This window comes from Panthera onca, chromosome B4 (assembly GCF_046562875.1).
Source record: "Panthera onca isolate mPanOnc1 chromosome B4, mPanOnc1 haplotype 2, whole genome shotgun sequence".
Classification (NCBI taxonomy): domain Eukaryota; kingdom Metazoa; phylum Chordata; class Mammalia; order Carnivora; family Felidae; genus Panthera; species Panthera onca.
This window is the reverse complement of record NC_138345.1, coordinates 91,962,872-91,976,105: the sequence shown is the minus strand read 5'-3', so window position 1 is coordinate 91,976,105 and position 13,234 is coordinate 91,962,872. Positions and strand designations below refer to the sequence as shown.

At 36.4% G+C, this 13,234-nt stretch overlaps 1 protein-coding gene across 1 annotated transcript in view; it reads right to left on the bottom strand.

Annotated features, from left to right (window-relative positions):
* Nucleotides 1-6,799: 6,799 nt before the first annotated feature.
* The window catches only part of CAND1 (cullin associated and neddylation dissociated 1), a 43,033-nt gene continuing 36,598 nt past the window's right edge, over nucleotides 6,800-13,234 (bottom strand). Inside the window, exons 12-15 of the mRNA XM_060657041.3 lie at nucleotides 11,747-11,916; nucleotides 11,502-11,666; nucleotides 9,805-9,912; nucleotides 6,800-8,839 (exon numbers count right to left, since the gene is read on the bottom strand). Coding sequence (XP_060513024.1) covers nucleotides 8,615-8,839; nucleotides 9,805-9,912; nucleotides 11,502-11,666; nucleotides 11,747-11,916 — 668 coding nt within the window. The 3' untranslated portion in view covers nucleotides 6,800-8,614. The remainder of the gene's footprint in view (nucleotides 8,840-9,804; nucleotides 9,913-11,501; nucleotides 11,667-11,746; nucleotides 11,917-13,234) is intronic.

The window sequence follows — 13,234 nt, the reverse complement described above, 5'->3', positions numbered from 1 at the left end:
GCTAAGATTTTGAGTGGTTGGGTAAACGGAGGGCCTTCCCCAAAGACGTAAAGACAGGAAAAACTCGGGGAAGATGCTGAGGTCAGCCTTAGATATGCTGTGTTTCACATACCTTGGCAGGGGGTCTAGCCAGTGGTTTGATGTAATAGTCTGAAATACAGGGGCATGAACTGGGCTCAGTATACGGATTTTAAAACCAACATGTAAACAATGAGAATGGATGCAGTGACCTAGGAAGTATTTGTTACGGGTATCCCCACTTTTCAAAAGTTAATGTTACGCCGCTGTGCTTTTATGAGAGGCCTACATGAGTACGTGTGTTCACTAACAAAAAGAAACCCCAAGAGGGTTTCTGCTTTTATGAAAGAAAGCAAAAACAGCATTCAGCGGTTGTTTTGCAGCAGTTAATAGAGGCAGTGCATGCTCCGAGAGTGGCGCCACCAACTCCTTCCCTGGAACCACTCAGCAGCTCAGCAACAACCTGCCATAGCTTTGAACTCTGTCTGTGGGCAGATGCGCTTTGTCTCCATTCATTTTTTCATTCATTCATTCATTCATTCATTCATTCTGTTGGAAAGACGCGTTCAAAGGTGTCAGAAAAGGTGGCAGGTTATTTTTTGGCTTTGGGAACACTCAGAAATGTTTCCATGTAAGTCAACGATAGTTGCATCTTCACTTTATGCCATTTCGTCTTATGAAAGCTTTGATAGAAGGCTCAACTTTTGGTAGCAGGGGAAACCTGTGTATATAAGACATGTGGACCGAAAGCCCTAGTGAACAATATTTGAGGGAATCTTGAGATGCAGGGGCCTCATAAGGAAACCCCGGGAGACAGCAGAGTCTTAGAAGCCAAGGCAGCAGGTAGTCTCATGAAGGAAGTGATGAACAGTATTAGTATCCATACATTCAACTAAGAAAAAGAACGAAGTCCATCTTTTGGCCAAAAGAACAAAGGCCATTCGTCTTTTGGCATCTAAGACGACACTAATAAAGGGATGAAAGCCAGATTAGACTATGTTCGGTGGAAAGGCGGCAAAAAAATTGGGAAAGCAAACCTCATTCTCTATAGATAACAGGTTATCTTGTGGATATGCAATTAAACAAAATGAAGTTTTTAAGATGAGACTTCAGTGTACTTTTGCGGCCAGCAGCTGGAATCAGTGGAAGTGGTGTTGAGAATAAAGGGAAGAAATGAACCAACTTAACCAAAACCTGGGAAAGGCTGGAGAGCGCAGGGCTCTGGGAGCTAATGGTTGGTCTTGAGCTAATAGGTAACAACTCAATCTCTGAGATGAGGGTATGAGTGAAGATGGGAATGGATGTGAGAATTTTAGATGGAAGGATGACCTTAATTTTACTGATAAAATTAGACTAATGGTAATCCAGTAGGTATGGAGAAGAAAGCTAAGTATAAAACTTAAAGCAAGATTTAGGGAGTGAGTGAGCATCCTTAAATGCAAATAATTTTATGAGTGAGCAATTTAGAAAATCAAACCAGGAGATCAATACTGGGTGGAAAACAGGTTAGGAAGGACTGAGAACAAAAGTGTGGGAAATACAGGCTGCAGGACTCTATGAGGTCAAGATCAGTTTAAAGCCAGTGAGCACAGAATCTGATGGACAGGAAGTTGTAGTTGAAGTAGGATATCTGGGGTTAAGTTCAAATAGCTCTAAATGAAAATAAGCCGTATCCCTCAGAATGGTTGGTTGAAATAGTAAAGATGAAAAGTTGATAAAAGGAGAGATCATAGGGTTGGTTATCTACATACGTATGTTAGAAAATAACCAACATTGCTGGTACTTTTGTTTGAATACACTTGAAATGGGGAGGGATGAAGGGGACTTGACGTAGGTGATCCATTTCCCATGGCCCTGGGTGCCAGTGTTGAAAACGTAAAATTTATTCTGGAAAGGGTGAGGGTAATCATAGAGGATAAAGAGAAAAGATGGAGAGGAGTCAGACACCGGCACTGAGTGAAGTAGTTTCAGAGAAACTCAGCATGTTGATTGAAGAGAACTTGTTATAGGTAGGAACATCTAATTTTGAGTTGTGGTGGAGCATGCAAAGTGACAACTCTTCTACATCCCTTGCCTCTACTTAAAAAACAAAAATCACAACTCAGCTTACTATCACAATTGCCTTGTGAGTGAACGTTCAGCTGTTACATATGGCCATGACTTCTTGCCCATCAAAATGTGATAAGTGATATGTCATGGTTGGGCACAAGCAATAGGAGACAGATGTGATTCACTTTCCCTCCGTCACAGCAATGGACAGATAGCCTGGTCATACTGCATCCTAGTGAGATGGGAAGGCGACCCCCCATGCTACCTACAGTAGACGCGTAGAATAATAAACAGGTTGTCCTGAACTCCCTATTTGGGGGACTGTTCATATTGCAGTATTATTGTATATACTTCTGTCCATTTTATTTCAAACATCCTGACTTCCATTCCAAACTATATTCATTATTCGTTCAGTGTTAACATTCCTTCTCACCTGTTTATACCAGCAATGTCCTAATTCATCAACAAATGTCTGACCTTCCTTTTAACCCATTCTCTAAACTAGCTAATTTTTCAAAAAAAAAAAAAAAATACAAATCTGATCACATGACTGCCTAGTTTGTAAGTCTTTCTATGGTGTGTCTTCATCCCTGAAATTAAATCCAAACTGTTTACAAGGCCCCCATATAATCTGCCCTTTTTAGCCTCTCATTATTATATTGCCAAGTACAGCCATACTCAGCTTCTGAATATGCCATGACCCCTTGTCTCTCTACACTTTTGCCAGTTCTGTTTCCATTGGAGTACACAGCTTCCTTGGCTTAGGCTTGTTCTGAACCCCAGACCAGGAACCACTGTGGTACAAACCATGCACAACCTTGTATTTCCTCTATTACAACACTATTTAATAGTAATTATGCAGTGTGTTTTCCCTGTAGGTACTGTCTCCACTACCAAGCACATAGTACTAAAAAGTAGGAGGTACCAAGGAAAGGTGGGTGGGGGAGGGGAGGTCATTAGCTTTGCCTCTGATACATTTACAGGAAGGGAAGCATGGTAGTATATTTTATATAAATCTTGACATGTAGAACTCTGTGAGTAGGGGCTATTGCAGAACACTTGTCAGGGCTCTTATCTGGAGAGCAACACATGGTCCTCTGATAATCCTTGACTGCATCTTAGAAGACAACTGATGCTGAAACAAATTTCTGAATCTTTTAAATGGCAATTTTGAAGACTGATCTGTCAAGGTTATTCTGGACCTACGCTGTGAACAAATAACCTCATTAATATTTCAGTATCATGTAAAAGGAGAGAAACTCTTATTTTTGCTTATGCCAATTCTCCCAAGTGGTACTTGAAAGATGACTCACACAGTAGTCTTGTTTCAAAGAATAGGCAACCTTGAGGTCGTTTTTCTGCCACTTGCCTACCACCATCTGTCTTTAAAATCCCATGTGTGGGTATCAAGATTCATACGGAAGCATTTTGTTGTCTCCAAACATCAACTAATGCCAGAAAAATAGCAAAAATCTGCTATAGTCAGCTTTTCAAAGTTCAAATAGATATTGCCTTGGACTTACAAAAAACAGCACTATTCGGCAGGTCTTCACATATTCTAGCTAAATAGGAAATTACCTGTACTGGGAAAGAAATCATTAGTTCAATAAGGTGGATTAATCAACTACTCTCTTGAAGAGAAAATGAACAAATCTTATTCTTTTTGTAAGAATTAAGGAAAACGTACCAGTTGCTCATGGCTCCTGTTCCTAAACTTTTGTATACAGCAGCGCATTGATCCCAAAGCGTTCAAACTGCTTCACGTCGCCTGTATAGTAGCAGCCCCTTTATGTTCGTATTTCTATTAGGTGTGCAGAAAGCATTTTACAGCCAGAGAAAAAGTGTGTGTTAAGGGATTTAAGACCACCCATTTCAATCAGAGGCGCGAACAGTATACAGAGTAGAAACCTATTTTCACTAAATCATGAGACTTGAACTTAACGATTAGGAAGAAAATAGGTTCATCTGAAGTAGTACTTAGGAAGATGAACTGACACAAGGTCTGAAAGCTTCTACACGTACAGTTCTCGGTTGGGTTTAGCTGCTAGAAAGAAATCTCTGCAACAATGTTTCTTAATTGGGGCAATTTTGCATACACGGGGGAGGGACATTTGGCAATATCTGGGGACAATTTTGGTAGTTCTGGGGCTGGTGATGGTACTACTGGTATCTAAGTGGGTAGAGGCAAGGGGATATCTTACTGCACAGGGCAGCCCTCATGATACAGAATTATCTAGTCCAGAATGTCCATTGTGCCAGGGATAAGAAACCCCGGTCTAAAAAAGAACAGGTCTTTCTCCATTGAAATCTAAACCTTGGAGGAAAGCACGGATTTTAGATCTAGAATAAAGAGCCAGGAGTTTATTTCCAGCCCTTTTAGGAAAGCCTAACTAAACGGAGTTCATAGATGGTAATGATTCCAAACAGAATCACACATTTGTGTGTCTTCTAAAAATACTACACTAGGATTATAGTAAGCTACCATCACACACATTTAGCTGCCCTTACCTAAGAAAGTAGTTGGGCTTCTATTAAAAGTGAAATGTCTGTGAAACAAGTAAAACAGCTTTTCAGAATAACAGGGTTATTAGTCCAGGCTATTAAAACATGAGGTTACTATGATGCCATACATTAACCAGTTCTGGAGTACAATTCTTTATATGTGTGTGTGTGTGTGTGTGAGAGAGAGCATTCTAGAACAGTATCACTCAATGTCCTTAGTTACTGATAATGGCTAAATACACACTAATTCCAGTACTACCTAATCTGGAAAATTTTCAGTTGATAGAATGTAAGCTTTTTCTAAGACCTAAGTGAAACAATTCAATTTGCCAAAATCATCAAGAATAATTAAGATCAGAATTAAAAGGTAGGAGGAGGTCAGGGTATTAAGATTCCCTCTAAAAATTTTATTCTATTCTGAAACCTGACACACATTGACATCACAGGGTCTAAATAAAGTAAAACCTGCAATATCCCCTCTAGTAGTTTTAATTGAAGTTGGTTTTTTTATGATGCCCAATGAAAAATCCCAATTTCAATTAGAACTTTATAAGCAGAAACGTGTTGCTGATAGATCTCGTCCTAATGTGTAGCATAGGTGTTCACAACATCTTTTCTAGGAATAGGAAAAGAAGTAATTTTACTGTGTATGCTTGAGAAAATGGCCTCCTCTGGTGAGCCCTTTGGGAGCTCGCCACCAAAGACTTCCATAGTGTTCCATATTTACAACCAAAGGTATCAAAGGAAAACTTATCACATTTAAAACCAGAATATCCTTTTCCCAAACAGTAATATGAAGTGTTACTCCATTTTCCATTCTACAGATTAAATAAGATTTTAAAAAGATGGATCTGGGGTGGCATTGCTTTGAAAAACAGGATTCAATTTAAGATAGAGCTAGAATCCAAAACATACTGAGATTTTTAAGCTCTTTAATATCAAAATATTTACGAAGCATAATATATGTAAAGAATGGCAGTTAACTTTAACAATTTAAATTGTTGGTAAAATTTAATGTGGGCAGAAAATGTTACTTCAACATTTTAATTGTGAAGTATTGCTATATACTTTGTCACGTGGCTGAATAAAAGCTCATGGCTTATTAACTAGTGAAGTGTTTCAGTGACTAGGGATTTTAAATATCTCATTCTTTTGAACTTCAACCATGACTGTATAATCATATTCGTTTGTTGTCCCCGAGCCTGAACGAGGTATAAACAAAAATCCCTTAGAAATGGGTAAATAACATATGAGCGTATCTATTTTCACCAACAAAAAAAAAAAAACTGATTTGAGTAATTATGGTTACATAAAATTTTTTGTAACTATTCAATCTTTTAAGCATTCTAATTCCCAATGGTCAGAAAGTTTTAGCCATCACTACTGAAGACATGACTACCTTTTCAAAAATTATCATTCAGGGGTGCCTGGGTGGCTCAGTTGGTTAAGCATCCGACTCTTGATTTCAGCTCAGGTAGTGATCCCAGAGTCACGGGATCAAGCCCCATGCCGGGTTCTGCGTGGAGCATGGAGCCTACTTAAGATTCTCTCTCATCTCCTCTCCCCTGCTTACACTCTCCAAAATTAAAAATTATCATTCAGTGCTATTGATTTTATATAAAAATTTTTAGGTTAGGCCTTGCCATACCAAATTTCCTTTCTGCCTTGGTTTCATAAAATAGCCTCAAAATGCAACCCTGTATTGAACTTTTTTTTAAAGTCAGATCTAAACAGTTTATATGTCCTCAAGAAAATCGGCAAACAGCTGTTTTCTATTAACTTGTAGCTCTCCAGAGAAACCTACATATTAAGGAGGTTTTGCTTAATGGTTGTCCATAGTAGGTAAAAGACCAGTAAGTAGTATGAATGGCAGACTACGACCAGACCCCACACCTCGCAACCTCCGTTCCAGAATTAGTACATCGCCACTAGAAGTACCAAGTTAATCAGTATGACTCAACATTTAAAATCGGAGTATTCTTCTCTGTTAACTAATTTTGTCATGTATGTGAATATATATATTTTAAAAACTACTAAAACCAGATCTACTACTAGAAAAAAGTGTAATCTACTTTCGTATTAAAAGATAGAATTTCAGCTGTTAGAAAAATCAGCCGTCTTCCAAGACAAAAAAACCATGCATCTTGGAAGTTAAAAAAAAAAAAATCCAATACGTGAGAAGTATTTGGATTTAACGTTAGACAATTAACTAAGACAGTCACACAACATATGCATGTCAGTCTCCTATATGGTCCTAGAGCCTGCAGTATTGTAATTTATTGTGAAACCATGTAACCAAATACTTAAATATATCCACAACATCTATACCACGGTAATGCATAGTACATAATATACTAACATCTCGAAATAAACTTCTATTACAGTTTTATGCAAATTATGGTAGAAGATTATCACCTGCCACATTTTGAAATGGCACCAACTTCATGTAACGTTCTAGATTAATGTACTAAAATCCTTACTGGTAATGATGTCTTATGCATTATCATCTGAACATTTGAAATCAAGCTGTTAATCGAATAACCACAGTATGTTATCAATTAAAATCACTGCATATTCAGATGTTAAAGCAGGAAGTTATACAGCAGGAAAAATATTTCTAATTCACAGTTTCAAAAATAAAGGGTGCAGTTTTCAAATATCTGATTGCTTAAATTGGTCGATTTAACAACTGCCTCCTTCAATACATGTAAACTATGTTTGCACAGCATTAGGAGATGTCTTTTATTTCAGAAGTTAGTTCTTACTGTTACAGGAGCACCACAAATTTGAAGGAAGAGGCTACAGTGTGAAATGAGCTCACTGAAGGATATGTTAAATAAAAATTTAACTACAATATAAGGTACTGCAAAGCTTTGCTTCCCCCCAGCACAGACCCCTTAATCAGGAAAAGTAGTCAACACTTACCAAATACAATATGTGAATTAGCGCTACAAGAGGGGGGGGAATCTAACTCAACTAAAAGAAAACACTATATTAGCTAACAAACCTGTGACAGCTTCAGAATTTTCCTAAAAATAAAATTCAAAAGCGTACACAGTATTTGTATCCTTCAATAAGGAATGTAGGGATCCAAAGGGAATGAAAGAAACATCTGGCTTTAAAAATTTCTAAGTTGGAAACACACGCACACAAATGGGTAACTGAGAAAAACTGAGTACTTAAATATTCAAATTTTAAATGTGTAAGAAAATTTATAATAGAAAAAGTGGCAAACTGTTATTGTGACTTGATTTGCTGAAAACATCTGCAAATTCACACTGGCATTAAGAAAACCAAAGTTTCAAAAATTTACTCCTCTCTCTCTCTTTCTCCAGATATGTTTTCTGTGCAAAAATAAATATCTGAAAATTGCACTAATACAATAATACTATTTTAACTTTTGTTATGAATAATCTGCACATGCTGCTTTACAGACAATACATATTTGTAAACTTGCTCATGCAAAATTAGTGTGCACAATAGGGATACTGTTAATCCCCATACTTAAAAAAAAATGATACCTTATCTTTTTTTAAACTGCCAAACCCTCTGAAACGTAACAAATCTTACACAGATATTCTTGTCTGCCAGCTAAAAATCGATTTATGTTGCTGAAACAAAAAGTTATACGAGAAAAACATGGTTTTCGTCTTGTAAAATTTTGATTTTTTTTTTAAAGGAAAATTATAAAAGAAAGAAATTCATGGTCACAAAATTTCAACATTTTAATCCTAAACATTACAGGGCAAATAGATACTGGACCCTATCTCCATAAATCCTAAATTTTAATTTCCATTTTTTAAATGTTGCCCTAACCACTAAAACATTAGTGGCTTTACAACCTCTGGAGATTGTGGAAATACATGTTTCTGAAATAAATGCTACAAAAACAACAATGGAAGAAAGCCAAACTGTCTCCATGAGAAGAGGGAAAAAAATGGAACATTTTGAAGCCTTAAATACTTCTCTTTCCATGTCTTATGGTTAACCTGTCAATTCAGTGCATCATATGGTCAAAGTAATGGTCCCCGTGTTGAACAAACATCTAACTAGTGTCCATTGATTCCAAGTTAGTAGACGATGAATCTTTTTGGATACTTTCAAAGATGGCCGCCAGCTCAGGGTTAGAACTGATCTGTGACTGGAATTCACTCATCAGTGGACTCTTCTCTGCTTCTGGAATGGTTAGCAATGCTGCTACTGCTCTCATGGCAGATCGCTTTAGTTCATCTTGCTTTTCAAACTCCTGCTTTACTGAATTTGCTTTCACCTGTAACATTGAGTAAATTTATATTATAGGTTATAAAGACAGCTCCTGAACAAAATTTAAGCATGTAGAAATTTCTGGTAAATAAAGCAAAGCCACTGTCTTATAGGTCCAAAAGATACATTATACCTAAACACAGTTATTTTTAAACTGTTGAGCAGTAGCTCTCTTCCTTGGAGGGAACATTTTATACAAAGCCCCCTTATAAAAACAAAATTCAGAGCCCTCATGGTTGAAAACAGAATGGGACCCAGAGCCTTACCTGCTTAAGCAAGTCCTACTCTGGCCTCTAAGAAACTATTCTTCTAGCTATCCTGTTCACTCATTTTTCTTCAAACATGTCATGTACTGCCATGTACTATGTATTTCTTCTATGAAAAGTCCTGTTTCCCTCTGAATCTAAAAATAATTCTAACTTTTCAAGGTCCATTTTATATGTCATCGTGCTCATATGAAGTTTTCTAGAACTCCCACTCACCACCTCCTCTACCGGAATACACCATTTCCTCCTTTATGGTCTCAGAATTGATACTTCAACGTATGATACATATCTATAACATTAAAAGCTTTTAAGAATGGCATTTAATGGTGCTACGTTTTCTAAAACATCCACATCTAAAAGGTTAACTTTTTAAATTTTTTTTTAATGTTTGTTTTTGAGAGAAACACAGAGTGTGAGTGGGGAAGGGGCAGAGAGAGGAAGACACAGAATCTGAAGTAGGCTCCAGGCTCTGAGCTGTTAGCACAGAGACCAACGCGGGGCTCAAACCCACCAACCTCGAGATCATGACCTGAGCCAAAGTCGGATGCTTAACTAAGCTACCCAGGAGCCCCTAAAAGATTCACTTTTAAAGCCAACTAATACATAGAGTGCTAGCATGGTTAAATCTGGAAAACTACAGTATGGAATCAACTAGGATTCTTGAATATACCAAGTCTGGCCTAGGGTGATGTCTATCAGTGATTACCTTAGTTGTACATGTGGCACGTAATGGCTCAACAAGTCGGTCCAACCTCTGCAGCACTGCACTTGGACAAAGGGTGGAAAGTCTCACCAACATTAAAAATGTGAGCATCTATTAGAAATTAAAACAAAAAATTTAGACTTTGCATTATTTTCTAAAGACAAAATTCCAAATTCTAACAAAGCTTCTAAGAGGAAATGCATAGCATGTACCATCAAGTTTCATTTTAATGTAATCTGCCATTTGGAATCACATAAATTTGTTTCAAACTTTATTCTGAGGAATATTAATTATGAGTATTAGGCAGATCGACCTTATAATGTGGTCCTAGAGTCCAAAACTAGTAAAGTGGTTCTCAATCCTGGCTGCACATTAGCGCTGGAAAGCTTTAGAAATCTGCCAATTCCTCAACCCCTTTCCCAGAGATTTTTACTTAACCTGTCAGGATAGGGTCACAGATACAGTATTTGTTAAAAAGCCTTGTGTGTAACAGAATGGAAACCATTGAACAAGAAAATAACTAGGAGAAAAGCTCTGTAATAAGTTTCCACTGTCTTAGCAGATATTCCTAAAAAAATCAAAAAGACTGGTTATTCAGTCTTATATTATCCATATATTATCCATATATTATATTATCCTTATATTATCCTTATATATAGATTATATATATAATATATGGATTATATGTATAGAATAATATATATATTCTATTATATTATCCTTATGTTATCCATATAAAGCCCAGTAACTCATAATCTTTTTTTTCTCTTACACTATAAACTACAGAATAAAACAGGAGGATCCTATTACTTCTTTTGGGGTTCTCTTCATTGAATTTGGGAGGGTCAGGTTACTACTACCACATAGGAAACAAGTTGGAATTCTGATAGTATGGCTGAATTACTTTTCAACTACCACTTTTGCCCTGCTTGACTAAAGGGCCTGAAGAAGAGACAATGAACGTTTTTTAAATCACCCTTTTATAGTTCATATTTAAAATGGACATGAGCAAATAAAACAAAGAGCAGCTATGCAAAGTTCCTACTCTAAAACTTTGAAGGGTATTTCTCTCTAATTTCTACAGATTGCCATGTATATGTGGAAACAGTCCTTCTGTATTATCCTTTAACAATACTTTTGATATTAAGCTTATTATACTGGAAAATAAAAATCCCCCATTCATGTAAGTAAAACAGTTATCATATAGAACAGCTCTAAAGACAGACAAAAGAATTAGCCAAGACACTGATGGAAAACTAAAAAGGAAAAAAAAAAAAAAAACTCCCTTGAGAAGATTACTGTCCAATATTAAGACAGGCCAAAAAAAAAAAAAATACTAGTAGTAGTAGTAGTAATAATTTCACTCCTTATACTCTGAACACCAAAACCTGCCTGGACTCTTCTTTTAAGTAATGGAAAGATCTCTGGTCTATGCATTAAAGCAAGCTGGCATACAGAATTTGAGAATTTTCCATCCATAACTTAGACTTGACTTCCTCCTCCAATGAGGTTTCTGGATTTTCCCTGTAATGTTACACTGTATTACTATTACTTTTGCATATTCTAGTTTATAGTACACTTATTAAATCATGACAAGCAAATCAATTTTTCTTAATACACAAGAGTAAATTGCAAGGGTGAAAGTCACTATAGCAAAGTCTTCCTCTAAAGCAATTTATAAACAGGCACAAATATCTTACCTTAATATCATAATGGTCCTTCAAACCATCTTCAACATGATTTAGAAATTCAAAGATATCTAGTCTATCAAGACAACTGTCTAAAAGTGTGTACATACACTCAAAAGCTGCCTTTCTAATATCCAGTCCATCATCAACTGTATGCTTAAATGGACCCATTTCTACCTGTTGAAACAAAAAAGAAGGTGTGGATATACTTAAAAGTAAAGGACAAGCTTAGATAAACAGTAATGTAACTAACTTACCTCTCTTATAAGCTCCTTTCTAACTTTTGTTTCATTATAAAGATGTGGCAGAACAGTATCTAGAAGATCCCTTATTAATGACGGTTTATTATGTGCTGCTGAATTGAATGTGACCAAGGCTACTCTTCTTACATTCAAATCTGGGTCTTCCAATGTTTTTAGGAAATCACCTGAAAATTTTAAGAGAAACATCATATAGTCATGGTAGGGTTAAAATACAATATACATTATATATTTTTTCTAAATGGCTAAGTTTATGTTGATATTATTTCTTCCATGCAGGTGACAGAAGGACATGATAAGTGGAATACAGAACTTCTTTTGGCAACAGGTAATCAATTAAACCCACTCACATTCAGACATGATAACCGATTCTTAGCACCATTATATAATGCAGAGGGTATGGAATGAGTGAGTCCCAAAAGTTCTTCAATTACGTTTACAGATACTTAATTTAAAAAAAAGGTAGGTTGCACAGAGAAGTGACGGAACCAGCAGCTATAAAAATATTGCTAATGGTGCACTCAAGAGTTCAAAATTAGTATTTTCACTAAAAGCAACAAAAATAGAAAAAACTGAGTTCAAATAAAATAATTAGCCTGAGACAGATCCACTGCTTGATAAACTGAACACTATTAACAAGTACACAATTTATCGGATGATAAGGAGACATGCGCCTTCAAAATACTTTTATTTCTATCTTTAATGCCGAATGTATGAATTGGTAAGAGGTTAAGAATACAGAAGGAGGAACCTGAAACTCAACACAGAACAAAAAGTAGAAACTGCAAACGTGGGGAAGAAATTATAGTGCAAAGATGTTTGGAGTCACACAGAGGGGGATCCAAACCACTTCATTTGCCAATTTTATGACTTTTGGCAAGGTACGTTAGGCAAGAGCCTCAGTTTCTCAGCTTATAAAATGAGAATTCCAAACCTTTTAAGACTACATGAGTAGAATAAGCTGCATGTACACTGTTGAATAGTCTGGGACATACCTGGTATTCTTATGGAGCTACCAATCTTCATTATGCAGTCTCAACCCTACAATCAGCAATCTTTTGGAATACATGGGGAAAAAGAGCAGTGCCAACACTTGACTGTATCACAACAGCAATTTGAAAAAATGGAAAGGAAGTAATACTTCAGACACCATACACTGGGGGGCAAACTCAAGGCTGACCCCCCAGGAAACTTCTGATTACAAAAAAGTTCAGGAGATACCTTGGATTCAAAAAGAATTCAAATACACCAGACTAAATCTCCTCATCCCTCTCTTTGCTTAGAATTACTAAGACAGTAAATGAGAATAATACTTTATTCTAATTATCTGCTTTCAGAAAAGCATCTAAAATATTGCTATTATTATGGACAAATGATGACATGGACTAGGATCAAAGATCCCCAAATCTTCAGTTTAAAAATTATAATTTCTAAAAAGCTTCCTAGGTGGTTCTGATGTTCATATTAGTCACAAATAATACTAAA